The sequence below is a fragment of the Notolepis coatsorum genome, assembly GCF_963971535.1.
Source record: "Notolepis coatsorum genome assembly, chromosome: 3".
NCBI classification, from domain to species: domain Eukaryota; kingdom Metazoa; phylum Chordata; class Actinopteri; order Aulopiformes; family Paralepididae; genus Notolepis; species Notolepis coatsorum.
In genome coordinates this window covers 175,705,661-175,724,391 of record NC_140167.1, presented here as the reverse complement: position 1 = coordinate 175,724,391, position 18,731 = coordinate 175,705,661, and the positions used below count along the sequence as shown (strand labels likewise).

The window sequence follows — 18,731 nt, the reverse complement described above, 5'->3', positions numbered from 1 at the left end:
TGTTGACTTGAGGAAAGTGAATGGATGCCCCGTGACGTAGTCCATAACATCCATTCTCCTGTATTTTCTGATTACAGTGGATTGGCCAGGTGAGGGTCTTCTGTACTGTGTGGTTTGCTAAAGATGGCTTTGTGCTTGACTTTAACCACGTGGTGGTCTCAAAGAATGGCCTAATACAAGTGTGCGTGCCTGTGTGATAAGTTACCTCGATATAGAGTTTGTGATGGAGTGCTTTCTATCGTTTTGTGATTTGCCCTGGACGTTTTCCACCCAGACACTAATAACTGGAAAGATGTTTGTGATTACTAACACTTTTATAAAACATGTTAATGGCTGCTGTTTGTTTTTTTGCCTAATTCCACGTTTGTATTGACCATGACATGCGTTTTTATTTGATCCACACATCCACAATTCAGCAGTGTTATTCATTGAGTTGATATGTCGCCACATTGTCAAATACTCATGTTAACATAACTCAGGGGGGACATTCATTTTCACATCACTGTACTCAGGGGGCGAAATTTAAGCCCGCCATTGGCGCTCAGTTTTTACGTTTGGCGCTTGCCACTGAGAGGTCTGCCCGCCGTGTGGTGTGTAGTTCATAACGATACTCTTATTTTGAAAATCTGTGCAGGTCTCATTTCCGCTCCAAACGCAGTTCCAGTCATAATATCCATGGCTCCGGCAGTTAGCAACATTCGGTTCGTATGATACTCTTATTTTGAAACAAACCGTGGCAACGAGTCATATCCGCCCAACCCTGCAGCGGGATACTATTGGCTTCTGCTCGTATCAACACAGAGGCAGTCTGCTCTAGTCTAGAGCGGACCTCCATGAGCTACCGTTACTGTTTAAACAATGACCCAGTCAACTATTCACTTTTAGTTTAATACATGACGAGGCATTGTCTGACGGTATCTAGCTGGCTAGCTACTGATAGCTGCTGATATCAACAAATGCTCCAGCAATAGTCGACTCGAGTGCATAATACCTCCGTTCCCTCGTTAGCTAGCTCACGTTAGCTATCTCACGTTAGCTAGCTCACGTTAGATCTATAATGTCCCAGTAAACTAAATTGTCTTAACGTTATCTAGCGGGCTAGCAGTAGCTACAGATAGCTCCTGATATCAATGTCTTATAACATTGATTCAATGCGTATTCTAGCTGAGGGCTTGATGAATGTGATTTGACCAAAGAACCGTAACATTATACCAATAGGGTCCAGCTGCAGCGCCGGAGAATCCTTGCTGGAGCTGGAGGCTACTCAAGTATACACACAGACAGTGGAGCTGTTTGCAGATAGCGAGCATTTTGACTTATTGCGTGGTGGCGATGTCTCGCAGATAATACAACTACAAGTATGATTATAGTATATATTTTATTTAAAAAAAAATGTATATAAAATATATATATATATATATTTTTTTTTAATCAAAGAAATATGCTTGGCGGGTAGATTCTTCCCATCTACCCGCCACTGGCCGGTGAGTCAAAAAGTTAATTTCGCTCCCTGACTGTACTCATCAGACAACGGCACATACAACAACAACTAAGGCTATAATCTGCGATGACTGACGGGTGTCAGGCGGCTTATGACCCTTTTTATATTGAATTTACTTTGAAAATGGGATATTTGACAACGTGGCGATATGGACTCTTAGATAAGGGAAGTCATCCGTTGTCGTACCTGCTCACATGTGTGTCTGCGCATGGCTGTATGTTCTCAGAGGGCCGCAGGAAATCATCGGAGACCCCTCTGGGCAGCCACGACCCCCGTACGGCCGTGCAACTGAGAACCGCTCTGAAGAGGCTGAAGGAAATCATGGAGGGGAAGAGCCAGGTATTGAATCAAACGCACTCGATCTACTGTCATTCCTGTGTCACACGCCTTTTGTTTTCCTCCACCTCATTTAGACTGACCTTTCTCTTATAGTGACATTAGTCCTGTCCCGACTAAGGATTTGTATAGTCGACTATGATTGGCCAATGATATGATATATATATATATATATATATTTTTTTTGGGCTGTGGGGGGTGCTTAATCTCTGATTTAACTTAAATCAGACATTAAGCACCCCCACAGCCCAAATGTCTGATTTAACTTAAATCAGACATTAAGCACCCCCACAGCCCAAATGGAATGATACATCGACTAAGATATTGGCAGTCAACTACGGCTCCTTTTGATCGATTCGTTTTACTATTTGACTAGTCGAGGTCAGCCCTAGTGACATTACTTTATTGGGTTGTTGAAGTTAAAATGTTGTTGGTATGTGAGGCGTGATTGCCACTCTCAGTCCAAACCTTCCTACACCGTTGGATTAGATTCAAATCTATTGTCATTATACAGCGCAACAAAAATAAGTTTGACATTCAAATGTAACGGTAAAATAGTCATATACAATGTACAGGTGGTTAAACTTGGTATAAAATATATAAATTAGTACTAATATAGTGAGAATAGTAATAGTGCTAATCAGATGTATGTACAGAGTTGTAGTAGTATTATTATGTACAGTGATACACGTATAAAGTCGTACTGGCCAGTAGTGTAACTAGTAAGAGTAGGTAAGGGATATGTAGAGATATAGATATAGTATCTACAGATATTTAAAAAGGATTACATGCAGATATGTACAGACAGATATATACGATAAGAAAAAATATATGTAAATATATGTATACGGTATATACAGCATTAATGATGTACATACTTATCATACAGAGTTATATGGGTTATATGCAGGTGTATAAGTAGGTATATAGAAGGATTATATGCCGGTATATTCAGATGGATATATATACTGTATTAGTGCTGTCAATAGATTATATATATATTTTTTTTACTAATTAATCTCACAATTTTCTGTAATTAACACTTTGGCTGCCGGAAAACGCCTAAACACGTCATTCCTGGCCATGCTCAAGTTGCCGAAGACGCTTTACAGCGTCTTTAATATCAATATTTCAAAAATCTGGGATCGGATTCATATTTCCCCTCCGCTGGCCTGAGATCCACCAGGAGGACCCACTGAGCTCTCTGGCGGTTCAGGAGCGCCATCTGGTGGCCGATCGGCGCAATCGCTTAACAGGAAGTGCTATGGAGATTGTGCTGGTCGGCCGTATTACTTCCGGGCACTCCTATAGGTTCCGGGACTAGATCTCGACACACTACATAGCGATCGATTGCCAATAACTCGATAAACAACATGATTTGGACGTATATACCATTATACAAGCTGGAGATGGACCGGGTAAATCGCCATCCCATAATGATAAAATGTCTACTCTACGATGATCGCCCAACGGCGCGCGGAGACTGGGGTGAGTTTTAGCGTGTAAAATTACCGTCTTCGATACTAGCTGCTATTATCAACATTTGACCCACATTAGATGATTGGTATAACGCTGCCCACGGAATTATAAACGCCCCCTCGCCCATCCGGTCAACATCAGATGACGTGTAGTAACTTCTAGTTGGAATTTTTTATATCGCGCTGATTGCCATCAAACTGTATTTCATCATCAATATAATGCATTTGGGGCTATATATCACGTTCTGGAGAAAGCTGCAGAAAGAGATGAAAACATACTTATACATTAGACCAGGGGTGGCCAACCAGTCAGAGACTAAGAGCCACAAAAATTACTGTGGTATCACAAAGAGCCACACCATATACCAGCGTTTCTCAACCTTTTTTTCAGTCACGGCACCCTTCATGTGTTTATAGGTCTCACCCTCTGGCCTCTGAAGTTGCTAATGTCTTTTTTATTTGGGCCTCACAGGGTTAAAAGTACCCTGTGAGACCCACGGTTGCAAAATTACAAAATCACTTCTAGCCATTTAAAAAAAGAATGTTTATTTAAAAATGTTTAAAGGGGAACTATTTTACTATTTCTTTCACTATTTGGGCACCTTTACACAATTCCTGTGAGTCTATGGAACACCTAGGTTTTTTTCAAAAAAATAAAAATGCATTGTTTTGTATTTCTAATCAAGTACTCAAAAACCGCATTTTTCGACCTTAAGATCTTAAGCCGTTTTGAGACTGGGCTCCAACCACTGTGTGGCCTGGTGCCAACTGCCACATCAACTGCCACATTATTATGCAGCTGAGAAATCTCTGACATCACAGATATGCACATTTTCAGATGACTCAGTTCAGTGAGGGTGAATATTGTGAGAGGAGAATTGGAAGAATGCGCCAATATGAGAATTAGAGACATAGATCCTATTAATATAAGTCCACATAGCTAAGAAACAATGGTAAACACTGAAAAAGGCCATTTATAAGATAGTTCCCCTTTAAGCACATGTATAGTCAATTGGTCCTGTTGTTCAGCCTCACAATGCTATTTGATAGTAAATGTGTTTATATGTCCCACCCTCTGGCCTCTGAAGTTGCTAATGTCTTTTTAATTTGGGCCTCACAGGGTTAACCTCTTAAGCCCGAGATATACAGTGAAAATGTATATTTTCAGCATTACGTTTGTTTACCAATTATTTTAACTGTTATTAGTGAAATATAAGATTATAGAAATCTCAGGGCATTGAGTCGGAAACCGGCGCATATTGACAGGAGGAAGTGGCACATCCAAAAGTGAGTGTAGTCTTTTAAAGGAAGAGACTCAGGGCACACCAGCCAGTCAATCATCTGACTTCTGGATTTACTTTTTTATTTCTCTTATTTTTTGGGATTATCTCCCACAAACCTGAACGTTATTGCCATAAAACAGAACACAGTTAGTTTCTCTACCTTTCTGTGAACGTCTTGCAAAAAACGGTGTTGCAATATGATGAAAAATTGTGGAGAAATTTACATTATAAAAAAGATGGCAGAATTCAGTACTGTATCTACAAAACCTTCTGTTTAATCATCTTCCCTTTATTCATTTGCTTAGATTTTTCAGGTCTGGTAAATTTTAGCATGGTGTTATTCACAGTCAAAGATAATTTTTTTTTTAAATAGAATTGATATTCTCCTTTGGTTCATTACAATTTACTCAAGCCTAGTAACAGACACACTATTTCTGACACTGATCCATATTATGTCCCTAGATTCAGATACCAAGAACATGCAAATGGACCATTAAAAAAAAAATCAATGTTTATTCTACGTCCTTATGGAATGAGTTTTTTTTTTTTTTTTTTTTTTTATGGATGGAAGAGCCGCACATTGACGGGCAAAGAGCCGCATGCGGCTCGCAAGCCGCGGGTTGGCCACCCCTGCATTAGACCATACTTTACTATGAATATGTGAATGAAAAAGTTTAACGTTGCTACACAATGAACAATACATATAGGACTTTGAATGGGCCCTAATAATGGCAATGTAGCAATAGAATTTAAAAAGTTATAGCCCTGCAAAGAAGGGGACTTTCTCTATAGACAAATAGAGCCGGCAACCTACGGTTGATAATGAATTTAATCCATGGCAGCCAAAGTGTTAATCTAGATAAAAAAATCGCATTTTTCTACTTAAGACCGAAGCTTGTAACAGATATTTACTTGAGTAAAATCATGGAATTAATGTAAAATCAACACAAAGAAAGTATATTTAGATTCAAAGACTATTTTAATAGCTTTCTTTTAATACAGTTTCTCTCCTGTGAAATACAAATGTTCAACAAAACCATCAACATTGACTCAGCTAGACCTCTTTCTTATATCCGCGGCGCTAACAGAAATAAAAACAACCCAGGCCTATGTTAAAGTGCAGATTGGCTTAGAGGACGATAATGTCTTGTATGAACTACCAGTAATATAAATCATATTAACAACAAAAATGTATTCCATCTTCATGTCAAATTATTTTCAAAAAGGTGCATGAGTCGATGCAAAAAAATAACAAGCAAATATACTGCTGAAAGTTCAGAACGTTGAAAATTGTTCACTCCATAGATTAATCTAGATATATATTTTTTTAACGCTTTAAATAATTTAAATTAATCTCAAGTTAAAGCATTAACTTTGACAGCCCTAATATATATATCTATTACTATAAATATAAATGTATACAGTATATACAGTATTTACAGAACTATTGTACATGTTATCATACAGAGTTATATGGGTAGACTACTATGGTATGAGGTAAATGGTTATGATTATTTTTTTTGATCTACTTTTTCTCCAGTTTTTCTGTCTTTTTCTCCCATCCCAATTTAGTCGTTATGCCAATTCCTCCCTCCCCTTCCTGGTCGTTGCTCGCATGTGCCCGCCACTGGTCGGTCTAGGGAGCCCTGAAGTCTTATCAGATGCTTCCTCCGAGACATAAGAGACAGCCAGCAGCCTCTTTTCACCTGCCAGTGCGGACTCTCATTGGTGAGGTGTAACGTGTGGGAGGTCACACTACCCTCACCATCTCCCTCCCTCGCTGTGCAGGCGCCCTGACCGACCTGTAGGAGTCGCTGTTTACAACGACCAGAATACCACCCCACCGGCTTCCCTCCCGCTGACTCTGCCAATTGAGCCAGTATGACGGCCGGCCAAGCCGGAGGCAACGCTGACAGCCGGATTCGATACCAGTGTCTCTCGCTTTGGTGACGAGCGCTTAGTCCGCTGCGCCACACAGCCGCCCTAAAGTGGTTATGATTACTATGATTACAGTGTAGGGCACTTGTAGTCAAGTCGTTTAAAAACAACCAAAGTGCTGTACAAGGCTTTGTACAAATAATAACACATTAAAATATGGTAAATCAGGCATACAAAGATCGGTACATAGAAGAGACATAATATGTGTATATTATACACTATATACAAGCAGCACAGAACCCATTAAGAAGATTAAAACTAGTTTTTTATTTAATTTGTAAGCAGTGGAAGCAGGAGGCAAGGATAAATTGAGGCAACAGACCGTGGCTGGTAGACTGGGGCGACAGTGGCTCAGGAGGTAGAGCAGTCGTCTGGTAATCCGGAGGTTCCCGGTTCGATTCCCGCTCCTCCCGGGCAGCGTGTCGAAGTGACACTTAACCCCTAACTGGGTGAACAGGTCGGCACCTCGCCTCCGGTCGCCTCTGCCCTCCGTGTGTGAATGTGTGAGTGGATGGATAAAAATTTGAGGAACAAAATTGTAAAGCACTTTTGGATAAAAGCTGCTACCGGTATATACCGGTAAATGCACCGTTTTACCATTTAGACCAAAGCGCTGTGGTTTGTGCCCCTGTAGGACAGCGACCTGAAGCAGTACTGGATGCCGGACAGCCAGTGTAAGGAGTGCTACGACTGCAACGAGAAGTTCACCACCTTCCGCCGGCGCCACCACTGCCGCCTGTGCGGCCAGATCTTCTGCAGCCGCTGCTGCAACCAAGAAATCCCTGGCAAGTTCATGGGCTACACGGGTGAGTCTGCTGGGCAAGGGGGGAGAGATCTGACAGGAGTAGGGGGGGGGCGCAGGCCAGAGGAGGACCTGAGTGAGAGCAGTCCCGTACAGAGAGTTAGATCCGGCGCAGGACCATGGAAGGCTGGACCGACCGGTGTTAGTATGTACCAGCACCTCTGGGTGCTCCCAGCATGAGGTGTGCATGTGTCTGAGTGGACGAGTGGCATCTCTGTGTAAATTAATGTTTGTTGTCTGTTTTTTGGGGGGGTGAGTTGGATAAGCGGCCGATATGTATAGTGCACACAGCCACGCTTGATACAAGTCGACTTGCGCTGTTTATTTTGGTTGTGAAGTGCTTGAAGCACGTTATTGCTTATTTGTATGGAATGGTGCTCTATAGAGGTTTACTTACTTACTGTTGTCGGATGATGAGCCGAGCCTTCAAGGTTGCTTGCGTGAGGCCGAGGGAGGCCTGCTTGTTTGCCGTGCGCTGCTGCTGTGTGTGTTGACCTAACACTGGTATTATTAGTAATAATAATATTAATAGACCCGTGTTCCACTGTGTGCTGTTGCGACATTGAGCGTTCTGGTCTGACAATGATGCGCCGCAAGTCTGAATACCGCTTAACCACTGTGCTGCTGAGTTCAACTAACGGCAATAGAAATAGAAGGCTATTATTAATCAGTTACTAAATTCCTACCTGGCGCACAGGTGAGTACTGAAAACGAATGCTCTCTCTATTATAACTATTACGGTCAGGACCATAAATATTTGGACATGATTGACACCATTTTGGCTCTGTACACCACCACAATGGAGTTGAAATGAAACGATCAAGATGTGCTTTAAGTGCAGACTTTCAGCTTATGGGTATTTACATGAGAGTTGACGGAAACAGATTTCAAATGCAAATACCACACTTGAAATACATTTTAGACCTTTTATCTGCTCCTTATAAATGAAATAATGAGGGGAATAACACACACCTGGCCATGGAACAGCTGAGCAGCTAATTGTCCAATTACTTTTGGTCCCTTAAAAAGGGGGAGGCACATGTAGAAATTGTTGGAACTCCTACACTGTTCACCCGATTTGGATGTAAATACCCTCAAATTAAAGCTGAAAGTCTGCACTTAAAGCACGTCTTGATTGTTTCATTTCAAATATCTAGAACAGTTACTCTCTAACTTGTCTCTCTTTCTCTTCCTTTGTTTTTCTCCTCAACCGCTCTCTCGCCTCCCTCTATCCCTGTCTCTCTCGTCCGCGTAGGAGACCTGCGGGCGTGTACCTACTGTCGTAAGATAGCGCTGAGCTACGCCCACTCCGCCGACTCGGGTTGCATCGGCGAGGACCTGAGCGCCCTGTCGGACTCCACCTGCTCGGTGTGCGTGCTGGAGCCCAGTGAGCCGCGCACCCCCGTGGGAGGACGCAAGGCCAGTAGGAACATCTTCCTCGAGGAAGACCTGACCTGGCAGAGGTGAACCAACACACCCCTACACACCTACCTGCTGAGGATTTAAAGAGACATTTGTGTTTCTATTGATATTTTGTCTTATCAGGATGGAATCGATTGAACAGAACCAGTCCCAAACTGTTTTGATCAAAGACATGTTTTTGTTCAAATATGCGTTAAATAGCTCTACATCCCAACAGCCATCACTGATATAGAGTGTTTGGTCAGTAACATGGGTCTCTCAGTCCCTCCACTCTGCAGAAAATACTTTTCCCGGTATCCTTCCCACTTCATCCAATCAGGAGAGACAACCATAGATATTTTTACTTATTTCAAGAAATCTTACCAAGCCAAATTTACTTACTGCACACTGGTAGATAATTTTACTTGTTTCAAGGACACATTTGCTTAAAACCTTTTGTTTTATTTTTGTCAGACCATTTTTTGTATTTTATATGTATTTTATATTTTTATGTTTACTGCTGTGCACTGTAATAATGCATGATTTATCAGAATTGGAGAGGAGGGAACATGTATAATGCATGTTTTATCAGAATCAGAGAGGAGGGAACGTGTATAATGCATGCTGCTTTATCCTCTCAGAATCCATATCCCTAATGTTTGCCTCCTGTGAATCCTGCTTGCCAAAATTGTCCCTTTTCCCTAAAGCTAAATTGACCCGTCTCAGACCTCGCCCCCTTTTCTTGATCCTCCAGTCACAATTGTCACTTTGCTCATGATTGGAGGATCGAGAAACGAGGGCGGGGTTCTAGATGGGTCAATTATCAAAGTAAGTCGTCGTATGTGTTCATCATGCATCAAGTAGCATGCATGGTTTATTTATGTCATGTTAGGATTCTTTTCAGGATGGCAAGACACAGAGGATATGTTCTCCAGCCCTACCTGCTCTGACCCTGATTTCTACTTTGTTTAAAAGTCTGCTGTGCTGTTTAGCTGCTGCATGCTGGATTGATTCCCCCACTGTGTGCTCCAGGTTCAGGGGGTCAACGCTTAAATCAGTTTGTCCCTATTGTCCCAACTGATAGAGAGGTTCAGCACAGAAACGTGATAACACCCTCAAAGGAGGCGATCTGACATGACGAGTAGAGAAACCAATACAGAGGAAAGCTGGTGTTGATTTGATTTGAATGGTAACGTCAAATAAGAAAGTACAGAGGGACCCGTTTACAGTCGTCCAAACAAGCCTATGAGAGTGAAGCGTTATTGTTGATAGCATGAGGTTATGCCCAGCCACACAATTCAGTTTTATTTTTGTTTTATATCATTTGTCATGCACAGAATACGGTAATTGACCTATCTCGAACCGCCCCCTCTTTTCTGGATCCTCCAATCACAACTGTTATGCGAAGGAAGCAACGGCTTTGATTGCATGATCAAGAAAAGAGGGAGGGGCGTGAGATAGGTAAATTGCTTTATTGGAACCACTAGAGTTATAATACAGTAATTGACCTATCTCAAACCCCACCCTCTTTTACGGATCCTCCGATCGTGACCGTTTGCCTTCCTCAGACAAAGTTTAGCAATGGCAGTTGCGATTGGAGACCCTAGAAAAGAGGGCGGAGCCTGAGATAGGTCAATAGGTAAGATAATAGTAAATAAAGTATCACGCAGCACAACCTCCGTCACACAGAAATGTTACTGAATCACCTTATCTCTGCTCATTACTGCCACGGACCTGTCTCAAAGAAAATGTCTCTCTCTCTCCTGGCATAGAAAAACTCCTATTGGGATGAGAAAGAAGTGAGTCTTGCTGCCTGTTTTATTCCTCTTTTGTTTCTCTCCCAGATCTGTTTCAGCTTAAGCTACCTGTAAGTGGAAGCTGTTGCATCCTAGCCCCACAGACACTTGTTTTCTGCATGCTTCTACATACAGCACATTACGTTAATACGGTTGGGTTGCATAACAGAATCAACAGATGTGACCTGAGTTCTAAAATGAAAGCATACATTGTGTGTGTGTGTGTGTGTGTGTGTGTGTGTGTGTGTGTGTGTGTGTGTGTGTGTGTGTGTGTGTGTGTGTGTGTGTGTGTGTGTGTGTGTGTGTGTGTGTGTGTGTGTGTGTGTGTGTGTGTGTGTGTGTGTGTGTGTGTGTGTGTGTGTGTGTGTGTGTGTGTGTGTGTGTGTACGTGTGTGTACGTGTACTAGTTTAAATCACCAGGAGCCACAGAACAACTCCAGACTGACGACACTACCAGAGGACGTAGGGAAATCGCCCGCTAGGAAGAGGTCAGTGATTCTCTGGCCGCCCCAGAGCAGTGTAGTGTATGATTTCAGCCTGGTTCGGTCCAGTAGCCAGCTAGTGTGAAGCAACCTGTGTTTTGTTTTTGTTCTGACCCCAGGTCTGCCAGTGTGACCAATCTGTCCCTGGACCGCTCCGGCTCCTCCATAGTACCCTCCTACGACAGCTCAGTCAGCCCCCAGACCAGCCGCGCCAAGCCCAGCACCAAGCAGGACCACAGCGAGGAGGAGAGGAAGATCCTGCTGGTGAAGAATCTTTTCATTTTTAAAAGAATATATATTTGTTTCTATTTTGCAGTTTACATTTGGTCATTTAGCTGATGCTTTTATTATCCAAAGTGACTTACATTTTCTGTACAACAAGTCTGTACAACTCTGGCAGCTAAGATTGTTTGTCAAACAGTGTTGAACTTGAGTGCTACAGTCTTGAGTGCATAGTAGTAGAGACATATTAGCATAGTAGGTAGTAATATAGGCAAAGTAGATTCCTTAGTAGCATAGTGCATAATAGTAAAAGACAGTACGAGGGTTAGTAGTTAGTCATCAGACGAAGCGACCGTTGCGATTGGAGGATCAAGCAAAGAGGGGGGCGGAGCTTGAGATGTATCCATTCCTGTGTGACGCAGGACTCCTCCCAGCTGAAGGAGCTGTGGAAGAAGATTTGCCACCACAGCACAGGCATGGAGTTCCAGGACCACCGGTACTGGCTGAGGACCTACCCCAACTGCATCGTGGGCAAGGAGCTGGTCAACTGGCTGCTGAGGAGCGGAACCATCTCCACCAGGTTGGTGTCACTGAGCCCCAGCACTGCCACACTTCTCTTTCTGTGGACAGAAGCCTCTTCGGTGTTCTTATGTACCTTAGTAGTGGCTATTGCATGTACATTATGTGTTTTATTACACGTGTATGTATAACACGTATTACACGTATATGTATTTACATACCAACTATTCGCCTGTTTTATTCTCCACCCATCGATCATCCATAGCAACACTATATTATCACCGACATACAAGTTGGGGGATCCCCCTTTGAACGGCCCATCTAAGGTTTCTCTCCTCTGTCGTGCTTTTTTCCTATTGCTAGGTTTTAATGATTTTGTCCTTATCTTCATTGGGGAATGTCTGGGAGTGTCGCATATTTGGATTTTTGTTCTTGATATATTGTGATGTTTCCTCTTGACTTGTTCAAGAAGACTTGTACAGCCCATGGGGGCATTACCTTGTGATTTCGGGCTTTACAAATACATTTTATTTGATTTGATTCAGTGTGTGATTAGACATCAATGTTATGTTATGAATTGAAAATGGGAGACCCTGATGTAAACAAGATGAAAGTATCTGCGCACTGTCTGTCTGTGTATGCATCCCCTTCGAGTGCATGATTAACTGTTTTGGGGGGGGAGTGCACCACAGCATGAGAATATGAGTATTCTTTTCATCAAAGTAATTTCTTATCTTTGCCCTCATCTTTCACTTTGCCTCCACCCCCCTCTCCTCCTCTCCCCATATTGCAGGGCCCAGGCTATAGCCATAGGCCAGGCACTGGTGGACGGTCGCTGGCTAGACTGTGTTACCCACAATGACCAACTGTTCAGGGATGAATATGCTCTCTATCGCGCCCTCCAGGTGACACAGCCTTTACCATTTAAAGAGGGGATCGCGAGTTGATCATCCGCTTCTGTTTTCACACTTTTTGCTTCTCTCAAATTTGAAATACTGATGCAGCAGTACCTATTGTTACCAATATCACTAACAGCTAAACTGATGGAACAGTACCTATTGGTAACAATAACAGCTAAACTGATACAACAGTACCTATTCCTAACAATAACAGCTAAACTGATGCAACACTACTTATTCCTAACAATAACAGCTAAACTGATACAACAGTACCTATTCCTAACAATAACAGCTAAACTGATGCAACACTACTTATTCCTAACAATAACAGCTATCACTAATAGCTAAACTGATACAGCAGTACCTATTCCTAACAATAACAGCTATCACTAACAGTTAAATTGATACAGCAGTACCTCTTCCTAACAATAACAGCTACCACTAACAGCTAAACTGATGCAACAGTACCCATTCCTAACAATAACGTCTATCACTAACAACTAAACCCACGCAACAGTACCCATTCTTAACAATAACGGCTATCACTAACAACTAAACCCACGCAACAGTACCTATTCCTAACAGTAACAGCTATTGATATTTTATGATGTCTCCTTGTCTGATTCTCAGAGCACAGAGTTCTCAGAGACACCGTCCCCAGACAGTGACAGTGTCAACTCCATAGAGGGACACTCGGAGCCCTCCTGGTTCAAAGACATCAAGTTTGACGACAGCGACACTGAGCAGCTTGCAGACGACTACACCACGCCCAGTGTGTACCCTGTCCCTTGGTCTTTAGCAATGCCCTTTGTTTGTATTGTAGTGCCGACCTGTACCCATGCTGGCTTAGGCTTAGAGCATTACATTCAAAATTAAGCTGTATTAATTTACCATGCAGCTTAGAAACCCATGGGTCTGCAAAATCAAAAACAGGATGCAGTTTGTATAAAATGTGTGTAGTGACGGGGCGGCTACGTGGCGTAGTGGGCAAGGCGCTCGCCACAAGTGCTGGAGACGCTGGGCTCGCCTGTTCGAGCCCAGCGCTCCACATTGCTTTCAGTTTAGCTGGTCGTTCATACTAATACACATTGGCCGTATTAGGGGGTGGGAAACTGATGGGTGGGGATCGGGCGTTGTGGACAGCGACTCCTACAGGTCGGTTGGTGCGCCTGCGCAGTAGAATCAGGAAGTGTCGGGGGCAGCGTGAGCCTCCCACGCGTTACTCCTCGCCACTGAGAGATCGAGCTGCGCAGGTGAAAAGATGCGACTGCTGTTACCTCAAGTACCGGAGGGGACTTGTGCTATGTATGACTTAGTCCACATTGCAGCCGGCTTGTGGGAGGCAAGAAACAGCGTTCGTGACGGGGGAGGGTTGAATTGGATGATACGAAATTGGGATGGGAGAAAATATAGAATATGGGAGAAAAAGTGGATAAAAAAAAATGTGTGTAGTGACCATTTGTTGACCAAGGTTTCAACCAACATTTTCAGTAACTGTTTCCTGCTTTCAGCAAGCACAAAAGTTTATATTTGTTTTATTTGTCTCACATAAGGTACATGTACATTATAGTGTAAATGCTTGGTTCTATAGATTGTGATTCTTATAGTAAAAATAGTAAAGACCAAACACTATACAGAATATACAATATACAAAACGAAATGTACAAAATGCAAAAAAATATACGAAATAGGTAATAATAGAGGTAGAGCAGTAGTGCACATTTGGGGGGAAAAAAATATATATATATATGCTGCTTTATCTAGCAAAACTATTGTGGCATAATTTTTGCCAGAGGCTACAACCTTTGAGAAAATACTTCTGGAGCCAGGCGGGTGGCCTGTAGCTGTTCCGCAACCGTTGCTTTTTCCGGGGTAGGCCTGATTGGCCCCGACAGGCACGTGACCCGCCGCGGCCACGCCCCGCGGCAGCCCCAGGAGCAAGCGCGCTACTGCTGGAGTTCGCTTCGCCTTTCACATCGCTGCCGTTGGCGAAAGCAGGATGAGAGGCGAGAGCGTAGATTTCGCTGTGTATCATTTAATCATTTAACATTTGAAAGGCATACATTGTTGTCATACAGAAGTACAGAATACTTTTATCCAAAATGCTTCTTACTGTTACACTGTTAGAGACTGTGCAGTGCACGGCTTTAGTCTCACTCGAGTGAGGAAGACCGCTGGTTCTCCAACATACAGCGGTGTGCTCTTCAGAATGTACCGGGAGAAACGTTTACTGTACCCCGCAGACATAAGCGTCTCACAGGGCTGAGCTGTGCACGGCTTTAGTCTCACTCGAGTGAGGAAGACCGCTGGTTCTCCAACATACAGCGGTGTGCTCTTCAGAATGTACCGGGAGAAACGTTTACTGTACCCCGCAGACATAAGCGTCTCACAGGGCTGAGCTGTGCACGGCTTTAGTCTCACTCGAGTGAGGAAGACCGCTGGTTCTCCAACATACAGCAGTGTGCTCTTCAGAATGTACCGGGAGAAACGTTTACTGTACCCCGCAGACATAAGTGTCTCACAGGGCTGAGCTGTGCACGGCTTTAGTCTCACTCGAGTGAGGAAGACCGCTGGTTCTCCAACATACAGCGGTGTGCTCTTCAGAATGTACCGGGAGAAACGTTTACTGTACCCCGCAGACATAATAAGCATATAAGCAGTGCTTACTAACGTTATTAGTTACGTTATTTCTGACCGAATTAGTCATTCATTTGTCTGCTTTCGCCAACGGCAGCGATGTGAAAGGCGAAGCGAACTCCAGCAGTAGCGCGCTTGCTCCTGGGGCTGCCGCGGGGCGTGGCCGCGGCGGGTCACGTGCCTGTCGGGGCCAATCAGGCCTACCCCGGAAATAGCAACGGTTGCGGAACAGCTACAGGCGCCCGGGTGTCTGAGCTCTATTTACACAGGATTCCTCAGCAGGTGCATTAACTGTGTAACCATATTAATGTAGTTCCCTCACCATGGAGCATCATACACACTCTACTGACTGCTCTCCTCTGTCAGTCCGTAGTTTACTCACCCTAGGGTGCTTAATTTTGGTTCCACACTGTCACAGGCGTTTCTTCACACTACTTTTTACACTCAGTTCAGTTCAGTTCAGTTATTTTTTCTTTCGGGCTTTGGACACATAACAACGGTCATTCCATAAATCACCAAAGTTTTACCAGCTACTATTCCAGCATTGTCCAATTGTCCGAAAAGGGCTAGGGAGAAGCATTAGGCTTGTCGGGCCCTACCCCTGAAGACTTACGTTTATTAATTATTTAATAATTATTATTATTTTTTATTTACATACATACATAGTAGATACATATAGTACACATTACAGTACACACATATAGTACACATTACAGTACACATTACAGTATAGTATACCTGCAGTATATAATAGTATGTATAATAGTACCGGTATATAGTACATAATAGTGTATACAGCACATATATAATGTGATGTGAGATATATAGTACATGATATATACAATATAATATAGTACCATAATATAATAGTATATACTGCAAATATAGTTTAATATAATATACAAATTAACTATAATATGATTATATAATGTGATATGATATAGCGTACAATACAGTATCATACGTATTTTTTATTTTTTATATGCAATTAAAGCTCTTCTTCCCTTCTGTACCTATCAAAAATAGATTTTTTAAGTCTAGATTTGAATTGATTTATGTTTTCACAATATTTTAGTTCATCCTCTAGTCTAGCCCATTCTTCTTATCAGTGCAGAAGAACGGTCTGGCAGAACCCATCAGCATTTAGGAATAGGGGGGGATTCAACCAATCACAATCGTCGAGGGCAGCGCTAACACTGAGGGCCGGGAGAGACGGCGGCATTTCAAAACCTGCGCGTCAGGGGAGAATTCCAAATGAGAGTCAGCCGATGGGAGAATTATATCCACTCACAGCGTCCTGTAGGTCAGACTGGCAGGTTCTGAGGGGCGGCTAGGTGGTGTAGTGGGCAAGGCGCTCGCCACCAATGCAGGAGACGCTGGGTTCGAGCCCAGCTCTCCGCATTGCTATCAGCTTGGCTGGTCGTTCATACTAACATAATTGGCAGTGTTAGGGGTGGGAAAGCTGATGGGTGGGGATCGGACGTTGTGGACAGCGACTCCTACAGGTCGGTTGGTGCGCCTGCGCAGCAGAATCAGGAAGCGACGGGGGCGGCGTGTCCCTCCCACGCAGACCCCCGCCGCTGAGAGATCGCGCTGTGCAGGTGAAAAGATGCGACGGCTGCTTCCTTGAGTACCGGAGGGGACTTGTGATGTAAGGCTTCGTCCACATTGCAGCCGGCTTGTGGGAGGCATGGCCTAACAGCGTTCGAGACAGGGGAGGGTAGAATTGGACGATATGAAAATTGGGATGGGAGAAAAATAGAAAATGGGAGAAAAAAGTAGATAAAAAAAAAAAATAATACTGGCAGGTTCTGCACGATGAATCCCCTTCAGCCACCTGACTCTCTCCCATCGGTGTGCTCTGTCCAGACTCGGCCAGCCCCAGCAAGAGGACGTCTGTCAGTAGTTTCCAGTCCGCTGTGGACAGCGACTCGGCCGCCTCCATCAACCTCAACATGGAGCAGGACAACGTCAACTTCCACATCAAGAAACAGTCCAAGTACCCCCACATACCCCCTCTCACCGAGCAGAGAGGTGAGTAGGCGTCGTGCACATGCTCTCACTTGCCACAAGCAGAGGAGTTCAATATGTCAAGCTTCCCTGTGTTGGAGATATGATGATCAGTTTTCTGACCACTAGGGGGCCCGCGAATTGCCACTAATACAACATTTTCCAAAAATGAAAGCCTCTTCACATATCAACATAAAAATGCCTTAACAATCTTGTTGTAACTAAGAGATTTGCTGAAAAACATGGATTGTGCATGGATTAGAAAATGTCAACTACAATACATATACCTATAAACATAATACGGTACTGTTCAGACAGCACAATATTGATGTAATTAATGAAAGAAAAAAAGTTTTAAATGCATAGGTTTATAAAATAGGCGGAGCTAAAGCGTGGGCCAGGTTTTATCAACAGATCAAATAAATGATGGAATAATAATTGCTGGTAGCGCAGGTTGTTTGAGTAGGACACCATGACTCAATGACACCTTCTGATATACTTTTAGAAAATACTTATTGCAGCTTTAACCTATGTGTTGTTTTTATGACAACCTCTGTCCTCTTCTGTCTCTTTTCTTTCTCTTTCTTTCTCCCTGCCTCTTTCTTTCTCTCTCCCCATCCATCTCTCTTTCTCGCTCCCTCCCTCTCAGCTGAATACCTGGTGTCTGAGGACGGAGGGCAGAGCATTTCCATCAGTGACGCCTTCATCAAGGGTAGGAAATCTCTAGCTTCCTTTCCGACTCCATCAGACAGACATGGGGGGAAAAAAGATGAATTAGCCCAGCTAACGTTCTTCCTCTCGTGCATGTGTGTGTGTGTGTGTGTGTGTGTGGTGTGTGTATAGAGTCTCTGTTTAACCGTCGCGTGGAGGAGAAGGCCAAGGAGATGCTGTTCACTCCTCTGGGTTGGCACCACAGCTCTCTGGACCAGCTCCGAGAGGAGAATGGAGAGAAGAAGGCAATGGAGAGACTGCTGTGAGTTCAGGAATCCTGTTGTCTGAAATATAGCATCCCATAATAATAATACACTTTATTTATATAGAAACTTTCATACAAGAATTGCAGCCCAAAGTGCTTCACAGCAGTGACACAAAATAGACATACGCATAACATTTGCATAAAGTAGGCACAATTATCGACAAAATTAGCAGATAATTGACATTAAAACCTCCCTGAACATTTTAATAGATTTCTGTCGTTAACATCTAAATAAAGAATTGTGATTCTTGTTAAAATGTCCAATGGGTTCCATAGCCTACAGGTAACCTACAGTCACACAATTTACAGACCAGTGTGGTAGATTGAACCACAGTTGAATCTACTGGAACTATTGGAGTTGCTGAGGCCCATGAGGCCAGAATTTGTGTGATAGTGTGAAATTCAGAGAGAACATAATGGTAAAAAAACATAGAAATATAAATAAAATTAC

General features: G+C 43.2%; 1 protein-coding gene across 5 annotated transcripts in view; it reads left to right on the top strand.

The window, feature by feature from the left end:
• The window catches only part of pikfyve (phosphoinositide kinase, FYVE finger containing), a 232,760-nt gene that overhangs the window by 113,780 nt on the left and 100,249 nt on the right, over positions 1-18,731 (top strand). For 3 of the 5 annotated variants that reach the window (XM_084310463.1, XM_084310461.1, XM_084310465.1), the window contains exons 4-15: positions 1,728-1,840; positions 7,171-7,342; positions 8,594-8,801; positions 10,512-10,538; positions 10,943-11,023; positions 11,137-11,281; positions 11,662-11,819; positions 12,552-12,663; positions 13,288-13,429; positions 17,164-17,328; positions 17,954-18,016; positions 18,148-18,277. In XM_084310463.1, coding sequence (XP_084166589.1) covers positions 1,728-1,840; positions 7,171-7,342; positions 8,594-8,801; positions 10,512-10,538; positions 10,943-11,023; positions 11,137-11,281; positions 11,662-11,819; positions 12,552-12,663; positions 13,288-13,429; positions 17,164-17,328; positions 17,954-18,016; positions 18,148-18,277 — 1,516 coding nt within the window. The remainder of the gene's footprint in view (positions 1-1,727; positions 1,841-7,170; positions 7,343-8,593; positions 8,802-10,511; positions 10,539-10,942; positions 11,024-11,136; positions 11,282-11,661; positions 11,820-12,551; positions 12,664-13,287; positions 13,430-17,163; positions 17,329-17,953; positions 18,017-18,147; positions 18,278-18,731) is intronic. The other 2 variants (XM_084310464.1, XM_084310462.1) reach the window with 1 other exon arrangement.